We start from the raw sequence: 18343 nt of genomic DNA, 5'->3' as shown, positions 1-18343 counted from the left end.
GCTAGGTATAAAGGCTACCGTCTGAGCAAGCTTAACCAAATCACTGAAAATAAAAAGATGCGGGATGTTTCTGAAGGATGCGTGTGATGGTAAAGAATTTCATAATATTACCCTATCAAAAAATCAAAGGTTCTTTAGTTTCCTATATAACTCATATTAATACAAGCAGCCAAATCACAAAATTGTGAACGTTCTTATAGGAGAGCAGTAATGTTAACCTGGATGACCTATGTTGCTTTACTGTTGTTCAATTAAAAAAAAATTTGGATACAATAAATTATATTGAGATATGCTTCCAAGTTGGATTATAAATAAGGACATATCAATTTTTATGTCGTATTTACTTACAAAAAAAGAACATTAGAACCCTCTGGGATCTGTTTCTCGACATAGTAATTAATTTTCCAGGTTTGTAATTAAACAGTTTCAATATGTTACAATCAGGAGGTAATAACATTCAATTAAAGGCATAAGACACATTTTCCCCTTAAAATATTTCTACCCTTGAAGTAATACCAATGAAAGAGGATAAAATAGGGTATTAACACTTTTCAATTACCCTAAATGACTTTAATCCTGCGAATGAGGTCCTACTTTAATTAGAAGCTCTTCTCTTTATTGCAACATGATGGATGTCCACTTTATTAGATTCGAGTGTGACACCGTAAGCCCACTTTACATAAACATACTACGTTATCAAACCTTTTCAAAAAGAGGTGATGTTTGCTAGCATGCCAGGAATATAATTTCAAAATGCTATTGCCTTCCTATAAAATTTGTATTACTATATAAGGCTAGACTATTTCATACATATGAAGCATAATTTGAGAGCAAGCTAATTCTCCTGTGGAATCCAAATATATTACTGAAATAAACCATCTGAAAGAGAAGGGTCTAAATTTTAAAGGCACTTGGAAATGATACAATAACTCAAAGTGTGCACTTTCCTACAATTAGCCGTTAGAATACTAATTTACATAGCACTAATACATCAGATGGGCTTAATTCTCTCCGGGATCTCTTCCTCTACAATGTGTTATCAGTCCACCTTCTAAATGATTCGATGACATGGAAAATGGCATATGATTGAGGTTAACCCATCATCTTTATTCCCTGTTTGTATGACATAGGCAAAAGAAAATGGATGACAAGCAAAACCCAGGAATTCTACAGAGCTCTTCTCGCCTTGAAGTGCCTGGGTATCCTATTAGTGCTAATTGGCATTATCAGCACATATTGAGGAATATGGACCATTAAGTCCAGGCTCTTAACTCTCTATACTGATGGATAGTCATAGATCACTGTAAAAATTGGATACTGCAGACAGTAAGACTAATTTATTTTTCCTAATGTCCCAATTCATGATTTGAAAATTTACAATTTGCTCAAGCAGTTCTCTTTTGTTCTCATTCACAATCTCCTTTCTCTCTCTCCCCTTTTCTCTCTCCCCCGACCCCTCTGTCTAATGTGAGGGAGATAGCTGAAATAAAGAAAAGGAGGCCTAAGATTATAATCAAATCAATCACCTAACTCGAAAATTTTTCCCAGAGATTAATATCTCTGGAATTACATGCCACTTTGTCAAATAAGAGAAAAAGAAATACTTTAATGCTATTTGATCATTACTTGTTTAAAAAACATTAAAACACAATGTAGCATATTTAAATATCATGCTCATTGGGCCACAAGACCAATACACATTTCATGCAATCGCATGTATAAGCCTGAAGCTATTTTAGGACGCGTGATTTACAAATGATATAGCTGTATCTACACGATAACAAGTCATAATGAGATTTAACTCACTACATGGATTTAAAGTGTAAATCTGCAACAATCAAATTGCTTTATATCATTATATTTGTATCACTTATGAATAAATAATAAATTCACATAAATATATTTACTATCAGTGGCTTGAGAAAGTAACTTCTGTGGACCCCATACCTCCCCGAATGGGTGGAGGGAAGGAGCTACAGGCAGGAGTGAGAATCTTGACAGGCTACCAGGGCTCTCCAGGCTCATCCCCTCCTGCCTTCTCAGGCACGATGTGGGTCTGGGGACAGAGGTGACCAGAGTGGTGCTGAGCTTCTGTGCGTGGGCAGAGGGATACCTCTGGCCCTAGCAGCCTGGCCTGAGCAGAAGCATGAACTTGCCACTTCAGCCAGGAACAAGGGAAGGCAGATGCATTCTGCATTTTCCCCATTTCTAACCTTCAAAACGTGTAAAGCATTTTTACATATAAACTAATTTAATCACATAATCTTCATAACTTATGTGACGTAAAATATATTATCCTCAAATTTTAGATTAAAAAAATGAGCTTCAGTAAATTTAAACAGTGCTACAAAGATTGTAAAAATTATACGGAGGGAAAATGGCTTTAGAATTCTTTCCTTTTTCAGGGTATGTGTGTGTGTGTGTGTGTGTGTGTGTGTGTGTGTTCAAGTATGTTATAACTATATCATGTTGCTTTACACTCACTTTAGAGTTTGGGATGTTTTCATCTGAAAGCAATTTTTAAGTGAAGAATCAAGGAAGTCTATGAGTAGAAATCTATTGTATTGTTACTAACTGATAAAAAAGATGGCAATTAAGTCCTGGAACAATCCTGATGTGGGATAAGACAGTGGCCAGAACTTTACCTTATCCTTCTCATCACTATATTTACATCCCACAAATCACGGGGGAAGTGAATCCAACAAAGAGCATTGAGGAAAGGAAGAAAGATAATTTGCCCGTCCATACTGAGATGTTAAAACTGCTAGCTTGGGGTGGTACGGAACTGTATAGGAATTCACAACAATGCAAGATGACGGCTGAGGGAAACTTCCTGATGTCTCTCTACCCAGATAATCATACACGAGTTTTGATCAACAGGTTCTCTTAACTTAGTCGAAAGCATTTTCCATCTCTGGCAAAGTTTTTAGATTGCCTGAGACTTTAAATCATGGTTTTCATGTTTGCCCAGGAAATTCTTCCAGAACTTGGACTAACACCAGAGGGTGCTGACGAGGAACACCAGTAGGTCTCTTCCTGCGAACTATATGCCTCCTTCGGAACGCTTCCGGAGAGACCAGAATGAAAATATCTCTAGGTCCCTCAGGAATGCACAGATAAGTCTGTAGACAAAGAACTCAATTTCTGATCTGGTTTAGGCCAGAAGTTTCACTCATTGCCTCAGAACCTAGAGGCTTGCGCTTGTCCAAGTTTGGACCAAGTTCTAAATGAGAAAACAGATGTATTCAATTTGCTTTTAGCAGAGTCTTGAGAGATCATGCTGCCCAGAGAGGGCCCGGAGAGGACAAACCAGGGCACAGCAAAGACCAGACAAGTGTTGGTTTTTTTCCTGGTATTCAGTGTATTATTTCCTGTCTAACCCCACTATGAGGGAATCCAGAAGGGATGATGGAAGAAAATATTTCTCCTACTCAAATGGAAGCGTGCTTAAATTAACGGTAAAGAAAAGGTATTTATACTATATATCTATGAAAGGGGGTTGAAACTAGTTTCTAGGCTGATTAATAATGGAAACATTTTTGACTGTTTTACATTTGCCCAGGATGTCCTAAGTGCTTTATATATACTAACTCACTTACTTATCCCAATGTAGCTCAATGCGAGAAAGCAAACTTACCTTTCTGTTAGGAGGTTTTAAACAGCTACAGGTTAGACTTTTTCAGATAATTTGGTTACACTGCATTGTATCTATTTGACGTAAGATAAAAATATTAGAGAATTAACACTAGAAAAAAAGAATGTTATATTAAAGCATCTGACTCCCGCTAATTTTAGAAATAATTGGTCTCTTTTTCAGAAATAAAATAAATTCAACATTGTTAACGAGAAAGGAAAGACAAACTTTGAGGGTCACTAGAGACGGGGAGTTCAGAGATTTCAGAAAAGCAGTCAAGGCTTACACTCACCTGGCTGCCTTCTTTTTGCCAAAAAACTGCTGGCTGTGGGTTTCCTTTAGTTTCACAGGGAAATGTCACTGTACGACCTTGAGCAACAATCTGATCTCTTGGCCTAACCACAAACTGTGGAGGAGCTATAATTTAAAAGGAAAGAAAGTGTGTCAATATAAACTGTTGACAAAGAAAAATATATCAAAGAGAAAATCTGATACTAGGTGGATTGCTCAGTGCCAGACAGAGGCTACAGTTTTTGATTTAGTTTTAAGTATTTCTCAAAACACAATGGGGAAAGAAAAACGAGCACTCTATCAAATGTGAGGAAAGAAGTAAATGTATTCGTAGACACATTTTAAATGTACACTGTAAATCCTGCAGCCCCTATACTCGCATAGGAAAATAGATTTTTAATGATATTCTAAAGTTTTTAAGAAAAAACATGGTTTCCCAATATGGTTTTGTGTTTTGAATGAAGAGAGAAAAAGAGGCATTGCATTACTCAAATATCTCCTTCCTGTGAAATCAATCTACTAACAAACATTCATTGTTCTTGTAATATTTGCAAGACATTGTACTGGGCACAGGGATACCAGAAGGAATAAAATATGATACCTATTCTCAAAGTGCTGATATTCTAGACCTGAGGAATTGAAGTGTTGAAAATATCAAAGAATCGAAGAGATGGGAATTACATACAAAGATAACTAACAATATAAAGAAACATATGAAAGTGGTTGATTCTATTTAATTCATTTCATTTACATCAATAAGCATTTGGCAATTACTATGTTCCCCTACTGGGCACTAAAGATACACAGATAAAATCATCTACCCTGCAGCCATGAAGGTACTCATAGTCCAAGAGAAAATACAGAACATGATCATGATGACAACAGCAACAGCAAAATTAAAACAACAATTCTCTAAGGCTGTGGTAAGTTCAATGATAGAGGTGCTCTCAGAGCACAGAGGAGAAGCACTTAAATTATAGTACACATCATAAGTGTGATAGGACTTCAGGAGAGAGCGATCCCTTTGTGTTAAGGTAGCTGTGAAATGCTTTATGCAGGAGATGGACATTATGGAGACTTGGAGGAAGGGGTGGCATTTAGAGAAGTGGAGAAATTAACATATTCCAAGCAAGGAGCTAACTGAGCAAAGTGTAAGAAGCAAGAACACATCTAGCATACAGTGTGTAATCCCAAAGGAATGGCAAGTCCCCATTGTATAAACAGCATTGGCTACAAAAGATAGATTCGTATCCTAAGAATGGCCTGAGAAGACAAACTGAGGATTTTATTCTGACTCTTTCTAAGCTGAGGAGTGATAAATGTAAAGCAAAAATTTTGGAAGCTTTAACCCTCTAATGAATGTAGTATATAGATTGTGAGCGAGACAGATCAGTGAATAAAGTAGGGAGTCTGACTGGAAGGCCAATAAAATGGTGTAGGCAAAGATAATGAGACCTAGGTACAAGGAACTCCAGTAGAAAATAAAGGGATGGGGTAAAAATGCTAAGGAAGTTCAGATTTAAATTTGGGGCTAATTATAAAGAGAAAGAAGAAAGCGAAAAACAGTAGACTGTGTAACTGGACGTTTTCACAAGGACATCTTCTTCATACTAAAATCCACTCCTGTTGAAGAGAAAACAGCATGTTTATTCTATGACTTTTCTAATCATCTGTTTCCAGTGTAACTCCTGGCTTATACTAGAAAACTTATGACCAAGAAAAAAACTTTAAAATGAACTCGAAGTTTTAGAACCCAGTGTACATGGCCACAGTCCTAAAATTTGAATGCTGAAGAATTTTAACAGCAAGCACCATTCGGTAAAGTCCTTTACCCAGAATCCTTTCAATCCTCTAGGAGTACATAAATGCAGGTCCAAGAATGGAGTAAATGTAGGGTATCCTCAACCATGCAGGATTTACAGTGTACAGTGTACATACAAACAGCAGCAGCATTTTTTAAAAAATCTCAAGAGATCTGTAGTGGCTTATTTTTTGGTGTCCTATTATACTGCCTCCTAATTCAACACATTCAACACACACCTCAGAGACAGAAGGAATAAATCTACTAAGTGAAATTTTCTTCTACAGCTATAGATAATAGAAGACTCAGTTTAAAAGGATGAAGAACCCAGATTTATGGATCTATTTGAATAGGACGTGGTTTATGTTGCCCTGTATTTTTAGGAGATTACTTGCTTCTTATGATCTTCTTGTTATTTCTACACAATTCCACTGAATCAGCAGATACATTGATTTTTGTTCCATTTTTTCTAATACGAATTATAGTTTAAATCAACATTACAAAATTACTTTAGGTACGACTCTTAAAACACTGCAGTGTCCATTTTTCAATAGAGATGTGAAACCACCGATAGTTATCCCCAAAGATACTTAAGATTGGTCTCTATCATCTGTAATATCTAAGAAAAATTATATACATTAAAAAATTTAAAGATCAATGTATATTTCTTTCCTTCTTAGTAATTCTATGAAAAAAAGTTTACTGCCAACATGGACACTAAGTAAGAAGTACTGAGTAGCTTAGCTTGTACCTCATTATCAAAAATAAAAACTAAAATAAAAGTCAATATAGTAAAAATCAGTTAACAGTCTGTGATGAAAATCACATACACAGCTTATTAGTTCATCTGTATAGTTTTGGACCAGAAAGAATTTGAATTGGTTCTCAAAACTAGCTAGTAAAACTAGTTAGTAAAAATTTAGAGCCCCATATGAACTATAAAATCCTTCTTTATATAATTTTTAAAATGTAATAACTGAGAATACACATGATTAAAATCATCAGATGAAACATCAAATGCAAGCAATGAAAACATATTTTATAGTTTTAAGCATATTATGCTTACTCTGTTTATCTATCATCTATCTCAGTAAAATTACCATTTCTACTTTAAATATTAAACTATAGACTTCTTAAATTTGATTTTTCAAGCTTTCAAAAACCTTTGGATAGATGAGCGATTTTGTAAAATGCTTTTGGAATCCAGGTCCTACAATTTTAACACAGCTGCTAAAACGTAACACCCAAAATAAGGACTGGCGAATAACCACATCTATCGATCCACTTTTTGAAAAAGATATGATTCATCTATTTACTCGTTCAAAAATGTATTGACTGGTTATAAACTATGATACATTCTGCTTGGTACAGGAGATAGAAAACAGAATAAAATATTGTTCATAGCCTATGGCAAAGACTTGCTATTAAATAAATAAATAAAAACAAATACGGCAGGATATGATTTGCGTAATAATAGAAACATGCGGGGGGCATCAGGGGGAAAAGTGTGGAAGTGCACAAACTAGATCAAGTAACTGCTGAGGAAAAAAGAGGAAAGATGCCAGGAGATGGCTATGTTTGAATTGTGCTTTGAAGCACAAGTAAGAGTTCACGAGATGGAGAGGACTCAGGTCACCTGGGACGGAGAGAGGCAGACACAGGCAGAGACCTGTGGAAGCAGATGTGTTGGGAGGATATAAATGATTTTAAAAATAAAATCAGAGATGCAGAAGTGACATAGGTAGGGTGAGATAATTTATGCTAAAGGAGCTTAAATTTTGCCCTAGAAAGTATGGAGATCTTTTCACAGATGCTTATGCAAGAAAGATATAATAAGGTTGTGTTCTAGAAAGAATGCTCTTCCTAAAAGAGAAAAGGCAGATATGAGGCTGAAAAATCTTAGCAAGTTGGGACAGCAAATCCAGTTGAGAATTGCTATATTCATAGTAGCACCTAAATATAATATTTTGTAAGAATTCTTAAAGGAAAAAGAAATTCTGCAATATCACAGTGCAATATTTACCACTGATGATATAATCTAAAAGACCAGGAAATCAAAGTTTCTTGAGTTTTTACTCAGTAATGAATTTTTAAAGACTAGTAACAAAATGCTATCAGCATTTGTGTTACTCAGGCTATGAAATATCCTTTCATGTGATGTTTATATATAATGTACTTTTATTCCAAGTTATTATAAATACACTTTATTTATAAAGTACCAAATTGCTTCTTGTCACCCAAAATTAAATCACACTGATCTTGCTAAAACTAGAATCACCTTTTCATTTTTAAAATTAAAAAATAAAGATATTAAAGCATTTAACAAAGCAAAAGATTTTAGAAGTATTCAAGTCTCTGAAAATGTACATCTTTTCTTATTGTCATCTGAAGTTTGAGCCACCAAAACCAACTGCATCAATCACTTTTACTTCTGTAGACCCTCCTTCTCTGCCCAAGACCTATACTGTAATCTTCTGTGAAGGGATATCAGCTGAAGGAATTTATTTTTGAGGTTTTAAAATGAAAAACTGCATCAATAATTCTTCTGATAACACTTCACAGTTTCAGTATTTCTGCCAGGTGGCAGTGAAAATGGTTTGAAAAAACAGTACTTGGCCGATGGCACCAATGGGAGGGAGTAGGCAGAGAGGTGGCATTTTATCAACACAGCATGATAGCACAAAGTGTGCTATACACAAAATGGATTTTCTATGATGGCTCTCATTAAATATGAAAAAACACAACTAGGTCCTCAGGATGACAATCCAAAACACATATTTAAACCCAATGTGAATTAAAGAGTTTGAGTTATAAACTCCAGAAGAATATGCTAGTTATAGAAATGAAAATTCTCATATATTTCAAAGACAGAAGACTATAAAATACATATTTTTTATGTCTTCTCTAAAACCTGAAGCATTAGACAAATCTTTTGTAACTATGATGTAACGACTGACTTGCTTAACCTATTAAATGACGATACTTTATTGCTTCAGCTATAACAAGAAATGAAATGAAGAAAACAGAGTGGCACAATTCAATGTTCAATTACACATGTACTAGTTAAAAACAACAGCTCCTTAAGAAAAGTACATTGTGTGCTTTCCAGAGGAGTAGATCCAGATAGAAAAAGGTCAATTAAGATTAGAGGTCTGTCTCAATGGTGAAAAATGGAAACCATTTCCTCTAAGATCAGGAACAAGACAAGGTTGCCCACTCTTACCACTATTATTCAACATAGTTTTGGAAGTCTTAGCCACAGCAATCAGAGAAGAAAAAGAAATAAAAGGAATCCAAATGGGAAAAGAAGTAAAACTGTCACTGTTTGAAGATGACATGATACTATACAGAGAGAATCCTAAAGATGCTACCAGAAAACTACTAGAGCTAATCAATGAATTTGGTAGAGTAGCAGGATACAAAATTAATGCACAGAAATCTCTTGCATTCCTATACACTAATGATGAAAAGCCTGAAAGAGAAATTAAGGAAACACTCCCATTTACCGTTGCAACAAAAAGAATAAAATACCTAGGAATAAACCTACCTAAGGAGACAAAAGACCTGTATGCAGAAAACTATAAGACACTGGTGAAATAAATTAAAGATGATACAAACAGATGGAGAGATATACCATGTTCTTGGATTGGAAGAATCAACATTGTGAAAATGACTATACTATAGGATTCAGTGCAATCCCTCTCAAACTACCAATGGCATTTTTCACAGAACTAGAACAAAAAATTGCACAATTTGTATGGAAACACAAAAGACCCCAAATAGCCAAAGCAATCTTGAGAAAGAAAAACGGAGCTGCAGGAATCAGGCTCCCTGACTTCAGACTAAACTACAAAGCTACAGTAATCAGTATGGTACTGGCACAAAAACAGAAAGATAGATCAATGGAACAGGATAGAAAGCCCAGAGATAAACCCACGCACACATGGTCACCTTATCTTTGATAAAGGAGGCAAGAGTATACAATGGAGAAAAGACAGCCTCTTCAATAAGTGGTGCTGGGAAAACTGGACAGGTACATGTAAAAGAATGAAATCAGAACACTTCCTAACACTACACATACAAAAAAACTCGAAATGGATTAAAGACCTAAATGTAAGGCCAGACACTATAAAACTCTTAGAGAAAAACATAGGCAGAACACTCTATGACATAAATCACAGCAAGATCCTTTTTGACCCACCTCCTAGAGAAATGGAAATAAAAGCAAAAATAAACAAATGGGACCTAATGAAACTTAAAGGCTTTTGCACAGCAAAGGAAACCATAAACAAGACAAAAAGACAACCCTCAGAATGGAAGAAAATATTTACAAATGAAGCAACTGACAAAGGATTAATCTCCAAAATTTACAAGCAGCTCATGCAGCTCCATATCAGAAAAACAAACAACCCAATCCAAAAATGGGCAGAAGACCTAAATAGACATTTCTCCAAAGAAGATATACAGATTGGCAACAAACACATGAAAGGATGCTCAACATCACTAATCATCAGAGAAATGCAAATCAAAGCTACAATGAGGTATCAACTCATACCAGTCAGAATGGCCATCATCAAAAAATCTAGAAACAATAAATGCTGGCGAGTGTGTGGAGAAAAGGGAGCCCTCTTACACTGTTGGTGGGAATGTGATTTGATACAGCCACTATGGAGAACAGTATGGAGGTTCCTTAAAAAACTACAAATAGAACTACCATACGACCCAGCAATCCCACTATTGGGCATATACCCTGAGAAAACCATAATTCAAAAAGAGTCATGTACCACAATGTTCATTGCAGCACTATTTACAATAGCCAGGACATGGAAGCAACCTAAGTGTACATCAGCAGATGAATGGATAAAGATGTGGGACATATATGAAATGGAATATTGCTCAGCCATAAAAAAGAAACAAAACTGAGTTATTTGTAGTGAGGTGGATGGACCTAGAGTCTGTCATACAGAGTGAAGTAAGTCAGAAAGAGTAAAACAAATACCGTATGCTAACAGATATATATGGAATTAAAAAAAAATGGTTCTGATGAACCTAGGGGCAGGACAGGAATAAAGACACAGATGTAGAGAATGGACTTGAGGACACAGGGAGGGGGAATGGTAAGCTGGGACGAAGTGAGAGAGTGGCATGGACATATATACACTACCAAATGTAAAATGGATAGCTGGTGGGAAGCAGCTGCACAGCACAGGGAGATCAGCTCAGTGCTTTGCGACCACCTAGAGGGGTGGGATAAGGAGGGTGGGAGGGAGACGCAAGAGGGAGGGGATATGGGGATATATGTATACATATAGCTGATTCACTTTGTTATGTGGCAGCAACTAACACAATATTGTAAAGCAATTATACCCCAATAAAGATGTTTAAAAAAATTAAGGAAATTTTATCAAGAAACTAAATATAAGACCTAATAAAATAAAAAGTCTTAGAAGAAGACACAGGAAAAATAAAAAAGAGATTAGGGGTCTGGTACTGTTCACCCAAAACTGTGTTTTTGAAAATTTAAATACAATGCACAGTGAATTAGATTTGATTTCTGCTAGGTTATGCTTTGATACTGCATTCAGCCCAAGCTGGCTTCAATCAAAGTCACGCTACAGCTCTGTTACGCTAACGCCCGCTGCTGTGAGTGAGTGGCTGATATGGAAATCAGATGGCCGAACACGAGTAGGAAGCATAGGCCTTGCATGAGGTGGGCTTGGAGATGTGGGATGGGGGGACCCTAAAGGTGATCACATCATGTTCAGAGTTGTTTTTACAGGAAAATATGACTTTCTATGGAAGACATGAACATGGAAACAGTCATGAAGAAGTTGCATACATTAATATGTGATAGGGTCGCTATAGGCACACTCAGCAGCTCTTCCTTTGGGTACAATTTTGCACCTGAGTGAATAAGCTTCTTCTTCTGTAACAATAAAGATTATGAACTTTGTATCCTAAACTCAAGTATAAAATTTTTTTGCTATTTAATATTTTTTGCATGTTAAATTATAATATATTCTATAAGCATATTTGAAACACACATTCTTCCATCATTTGCTTGTTTTAAAGATCTGCAAGTTGAAAACTGCTTAATACAACAACAATAATTAAAATTAATTGAGTGCTTATTAAGTACCAGGAGGTGTGTTAAACCATCCACAGGCATTATCTCATTTAATATTCAAAGAGCCTTACGTCTTAACTTCTATCATTATGATGTAAAGACCAGAAAATTGAATCTCATGAAGGCTTTTAAGGATTAAATCAATAGATAGGAGGAAGGACTTGACTTCTGATCCGTCTGATATAGTTGGACCTCTTAAACACATATGGTTCACTTCAAGCCATATGACTGAGAATCTGTCATGTCATTACCAAACGGAAGGGTAAGAATTATATGCTATAATTTCCAATATGGTATAATGTTGTTAAAATCATAACATGTTTTTCCTAAATAATTGCTTTTATTGTTAAAGTACATAAAACCTATAATCTTGCTCTTTCTGCACGACCTGTAAGTACAACCTTTCTTAAGTATACTTATTTCAAGTGATTCTTTATTCAAAAACCTACAGTGCTTTTTCTATTGCTTGCCATTGCAATGCTTGCACATCATTCTCCTCTGTGTAGCATGTTGTCTTCCATCAGCTGGCCCAGGGTTTTACCATCCTGATGCTCACCTGTCCCCAAACTAGCTCCAACATTTCAGCAGACCAGTCTACTTTCAATCACTTGCGTGCGTATTTGCTTGTTCTAGTGGTTAATCCATCTTGATATCTATTATCCTTTGATCCACCTTGTCGACAACGATTAACCTGAACACACTCTAATCTTGTACTTTTCTTGTGTTCTTCCCACTTAAGGTACTTGCCCTTGCTTGTATTGTCTTGTTTCTCTATTTGTTCCCCCTGCCTGTGTGCCTTGATTCTTCTGTTCCATTGTAAACTCTTAGTGGTATGGTGTGCTGTCTACTATTTTGCAATGAAATGGTATCTTTATTTGGCCTGGAAAATCTCCAAATAGTGAACACTAAATAAAATTCTTGATTTAAAGCAAATACTCTCGCTTTTTCCCGTCTCATCATACTAAAGAATATGATGCATTCTTACCAGTGACAGTAACTCACTATTATAGTAATTTGGGTGGGGAGAAGTCAAAGAAAATATGTTTGAAAAATTTTCCTAACTGATTCTTATATGCCCCTCTGTAAAGAATGCCCAATATACCAAATGAAAATCTATAACTAAAAGACTATAAATGAGTAGCCACCACCCCAGAGTGACAAAAATAGCATAAAAAATGTTTACCAATTCTAAAAGTTCCTGCAAAAGAAATTAGTTAATAGGCTTAGCCTCAGCAACAAGAAATAGCAAAAATTCATTTCATTAACATGAAAGAGTAGGAGTAAGAGATGAATGTTTACTCAGTAATCAGAACAGGCTGGCTTCTAATTGATAAATGATTGTTTCTTCAACTTATTTAATTCTATTTAATTTTTACTATTTAACACTTCACTTGATTTCAAAAGAATTTCTGTTAATAATACTGAAAATGCATAATGTCATAAAAATATTTGATTTGAAACTTATTAATACATAATCCATACCAGAGGAAGTAATGAATTTATAATGAAAAATATAACTTAGGGATATAGGATTTAAAATGAACATTTTTATAAACCCCATTTAATCACATTTTGTTCATTTGTCACTATTTTTCAGGAATATAAATGATCAAATTGCTAAATTACCTACCTTTCAAATTAATCATTTTCTTACTGAGTCCATGGCAATAACTCTTCTGGATGAGTGCTGTGATTTCTTTCTCAGCCATTACCTTACTTCTAACTAATATTAAAAATTCTTATTCCATAACAAAAACCAATATCTATACCTCTTTTCAACAATAATCTAATAATCTATCTCTCAATATATATGTTATATATATATATATATATATATATATATGCTTTCCTAATGTCAAAATGAAAAAGTAAAACTACTAAATAGTCTGCTGTTTTCATAAATATGGAAAGTATAGTGGTCAAAAAAATAAAATGACTGAAATGAATCAAAATCTTTAGATTCTTCATCTATTTAGATTTCATATTCTACTCTCCACCTATGAGAGCCCTCGCATATACAAACTGCATTCAATCCTTGTATGAGTAAAGACGTGTTCCAATTTTGCAGCTATACTCTTTATATTTTTTAACCACTGTTGTGGAATTTATTGATTGTGGGAAGACTAATTTTTGAAGGTTCATATAATAGTGAAAACTAAAAGTTACTCATGGTTGTTCAAAATCTGATGACTAAAGTAGGCCATGAAGTTAGTCAAATGTGTTATATAGTATAACTATAAAATAATGTAAGTGACCTTCTAAACTGACATTTATAATAACTGGGAAAGCAATTCCAAAGAGGGTCAAAGGTACTGAGTTTTGGTGATAATGTGACGTACACAGATTAAAACCATGTTCTTAAATGTACAGTCACAGATAATATGCTTCTCCTTGAAAATGAGCAATGTAAATATAAAAATGAAATAATTCTACAATTATCTAGAATAAATAGAATGCCTTTGAAAAGGATAAACTCATTTGGTTCAAAATACCCTGCACATTAAGATCTCACTGCATGCATATAAAAACAGTGTTATAATAAACAGCTCCACCACATAGCCAATTTTTCTTTAATTTTTGAATTTTATTTTATTTATTTTTTATACAGCAGGTTCTTATTAGTTATCTATTTTATACATATTAGTGTATACATGTCAATCCCAATCTCCCAATTCATCATATAGCCATATTTGACCTTAATTTTTTTAAGGCAACATATTACTGGAAAAAATAATAAATAAATAAATAAAATTTATTATTATTAATAAATTATTAAATAAATATAAAAATAATAATTTATTATTATAAATTTGTACTAGAAATGAATTCAGATGTTTGTTGGCACTTTCACTCATAATCGTGTTTAATTATTTTAAGCAAACATTTACTGGTTTTATATGGTGTCAGGGTCTGAGGGTACTAAAATCTCTGTTCTCTGGAACTTACCGCCTACCAGAGGAAACTCGCATGCAAACAATCAAGCATGACACAACATGATGAACATGGTAATTGCTGTAATACAGGATGTCCCACCATTACGAGAGTAACTTGACTCAGTCTGTCTCCAACAGTTGGGGAAAGCATTGAAAGAGAAAAAGAGAGAGCGAGAGAGAGATTTGTTCTTTTGAGATTAAGTAGGTAAGAAAGGAAGGGTGTGAGGTTGTTCCTCACAGAGGGAAAAATACATGCATTATGTTAGAGATAGAAGTTTTCCAGACTGCACCAATGCACCATTACCATCACCTGGCTTCACTGACACCTTTAGAAAAGCAGGTAAGTCTGTTTGTTAAACTGAAGGATTATATTGGTGGAACCATGTATTTTTCTGTGTAAATGGTCTTTACTGGCTTTAGCAAGTCCAACTTAATCCTCTAATGGTATTAAATATTTCTGTATTGTAATAACTGAAATAGCTAACTCATAAAGTAACTAAGTTGGATATGTTTACAGATCATTTTAGATTTTATTACATTTGCACTTAAATTATAGGCAAGTACAGAAAATCATGTAACTATAGGAAATCATTCTGAAATCTAACATGCAAATTTCATAAACTTTTGAATTCTACAAGTTACAAATTAAGAAAAAAATTAAATTTAAACAAATTCTGAATTGTAAATCACATTTTCCCATATTATACTGTCCTTCACCAATCGAGCTTTGCTTCTCTACTTTGCTTTCTGAACTAAAATACTGTGTAGAAAATAAAATAATAAAATTTTGTTTTCTTTAAGGGACTGTTAATTTTCAAGGAAAATACTATTAATTTAAAAACTAATGAATCATTGAATGAGGCAATATTTACATTATTTTTGAAAAAGGTCTCATTTTCACCAGCAGAAGAAAAGTAGTTCAAGTAGTGGTGAAAAAAATCCTCTCCAGATACTAACTGGGAAAGCTAGAGTTCTCAGTATTGTGGGTAGAAGAGGTTGTAAGTGTGGAGGTGAGGAGGTAAAACTATAGCTTAAAAATGACTCTTCATGTAAATGGTGAGACAAGACATCCATTTTCACTCACTTAACCTGTCAACTTGCCAGAACTGTCATGTCAGCACTCTAGCTAAACCACAAAGGTTGATCACATCCCATTATCTCATTTTTTTAGAAAAAGACTGCATGAAGATGCCAATCAGAAGAAAAAAAAAAGGGGGGGAAACTTGCAAGCAAGGAACAAATGTACTGAAGCTGAAGGGCTGCTTAGTTAACGGAATTTTAATATGCAACTGCAATGTTTCTTAATAACATTAATTACACGCTTAGTAAGGCACCATCCTAACTCATTAGTGCCTTCTTTTTTGTTGTATTTTATCTCCTACTAGCAGAATGGGGACTATATGATTGGCCTGTTACCATTAATGTTGCTTAATCTTTTTATAGCACTGTTTAAAACTGCTTGCATAAACATTTTTGAGGCAAGTATTACCTATGTATGCATATGTGTGTATCAATTAACTGCACCAACATTTGGCGTGCCCCTCCCACATGTAATTGTTATGCTAGACCTAGAGGCAGCAGAAAGATAAATACAACAATGTATTTACTGACAAAGAGCTAATAGTTTTGAGGGGAGATGAAAATAATAGCCTCAGTGAATCTGGGAAGCCATGTTCGCCATAAGAGATTTAAAAAAGCTTTCAGACATATTTTAACTCAAAATTTAATTTAATTTGGTAGTTTATATATTTTAATGAATCTAATTATGTACTATTCCCTTGAGTGACACTTAATATGTTTAAATAAGTAGTGCAGTAATTCAAATGTCATGCATATAATATTTAGGTGTAATGCACATCATGATATATATTTTACAGTATATACATATGTAAATAGATATGATGATATCTTTCTGTCAACAAATTATTATAACTTATAAAAATGAAAATTTTTACTTTCTAAGAAGGTGTGACTAAAATATTGATGCTATTTCTTTCTGGCAATAGCCAGTGAAATCTCTTAATACTAATCTCATAATACTGTTTCTAGCCAGAATATTTACATTATTGAGATATTTGATATTTATAGTACTTTTAACTACTAAGTTAACAATTTGTTTTATTTTCATTTGTATAGATCCCAAAATTAATGAGTAATGGAGTAAAGGCTTATTGCTCCACCTTCCTCTATTGAGCATAACAAAATAAATGAATAATATGGAAAAACTACCATTGCCTCAAACCACAAATTGTGAAGTACCCCTGTCAAACAAGGTCAAATCTGGAGGAAAATGAGGATGCAAGGTGAGCAACAGCTAGCCCCACCCACAATCCTCTATCAATGCCAATTTCACAAAAATTTTCTGTCAATACTGTGAGAGCCCAATCCATGTTCTTTTGATAGAAAGAAAGGAGATCTAGAGTCAAGAAGGAGACTTGGGAAATATGAGACATGACTTTGCAGATAACCAACTAAAATTAAGAAGTCTGGAGAGAAGGTATTGAAGGAAAGAAAAAGCCAAGCCTACTATGGATGGCGAAAATTTAAGGGGGCCCCCATGACCTTCCCTTCATGGAGTTACTCCCATGGTTATGTTATGTTATGTGACAAAAGGGATTCTGCAGATGTAATTAAGGTAACTAATCAGTTGACCTTAAGATAGGTCTTAGGGACCTTAAGATTAGTTTAGGGGCCTAACCCAATCACATAAGACCTTTCAATCAGAGAATTTTCTCTAGCTGATAGCAGACTGGGAAGTGAGAGAGATACAGAGCAAAGCACCTGAAGGATTCAAGGGATCACTGCTGACTTTGAAGGCTGTGGCAGCCATGCGCAAAGGTTAGCAAGTGAATTGTGAGCAACTTCTGGTTGGCAGCCAACAAGGAAATGGGGACTTCAATCATACAACCTCAAAGAACTCAATACTGCCAACAACCTGCATGAATTCTGAAGTAGATTCTTCTGGAGAGTCTCCAGAGAAGCGCCCAGCCTGATCAACATCTTGATTTAGCCTGTGAAATGCTAAAAAGAGGACCGAGTTGAGTCCGGTTGGACTTCTGATCTACAGAACTGCGGCCTAAAAAACGGCTGCTGTTTAAGTCATTCAATTTGTGGTAACTTGTTATGCAGCAGTAGAAAACTAGTAAAACTAGGAAAAACCATCTTCATTACAAAGCAGGGAGTATGAAGGAAGATGAAGAGTGTTTCCTATGGAATACAGAGAGTTTGTAATATAAAGTGTTTTGCTGTGTATTACTAGAATCACTAGCTTACCAAGGAGAAAATGACATGTTTTTTGAAAAAATATTCCAGATAAGAGTTCAAGTAGAGGTTGACCCTGATACTTTTCACTTTCTCTTCTCCAAACATGTAAACCCTAGCTTTCAGCAGTTAACTAGATGATTAATAATCAAATAGGGACTAAAACAGGATCTACATAAAATAAAATAAAGCAAACTGTATATTAACTAATTACTTACTAATTAATGACAGAAAAGAACATAATCAATTAATCAAAGGGAGATAAAGCATTTATATCGTCCAAAAATAACCCAAGG

At 34.7% G+C, this 18343-nt stretch overlaps 1 protein-coding gene across 5 annotated transcripts in view; it reads right to left on the bottom strand.

The window, feature by feature from the left end:
* Nucleotides 1-18343, bottom strand: part of ROBO2 (roundabout guidance receptor 2) — a 1637092-nt gene that overhangs the window by 98353 nt on the left and 1520396 nt on the right. For all 5 annotated transcript variants that reach the window (XM_027102521.1, XM_027102511.1, XM_027102532.1 and 2 more), the window contains one exon: nt 3927-4051. In XM_027102521.1, the coding sequence (XP_026958322.1) occupies nt 3927-4051 (125 nt within the window). The remainder of the gene's footprint in view (nt 1-3926; nt 4052-18343) is intronic.

The sequence above is a fragment of the Aethalodelphis obliquidens genome, unplaced genomic scaffold, assembly GCF_003676395.1.
Source record: "Aethalodelphis obliquidens isolate GAN/ISIS:26980383/991018 unplaced genomic scaffold, ASM367639v1 scaffold1, whole genome shotgun sequence".
NCBI lineage: Eukaryota > Metazoa > Chordata > Mammalia > Artiodactyla > Delphinidae > Aethalodelphis > Aethalodelphis obliquidens.
This window is presented reverse-complemented; position numbering and strand designations above follow the sequence as displayed.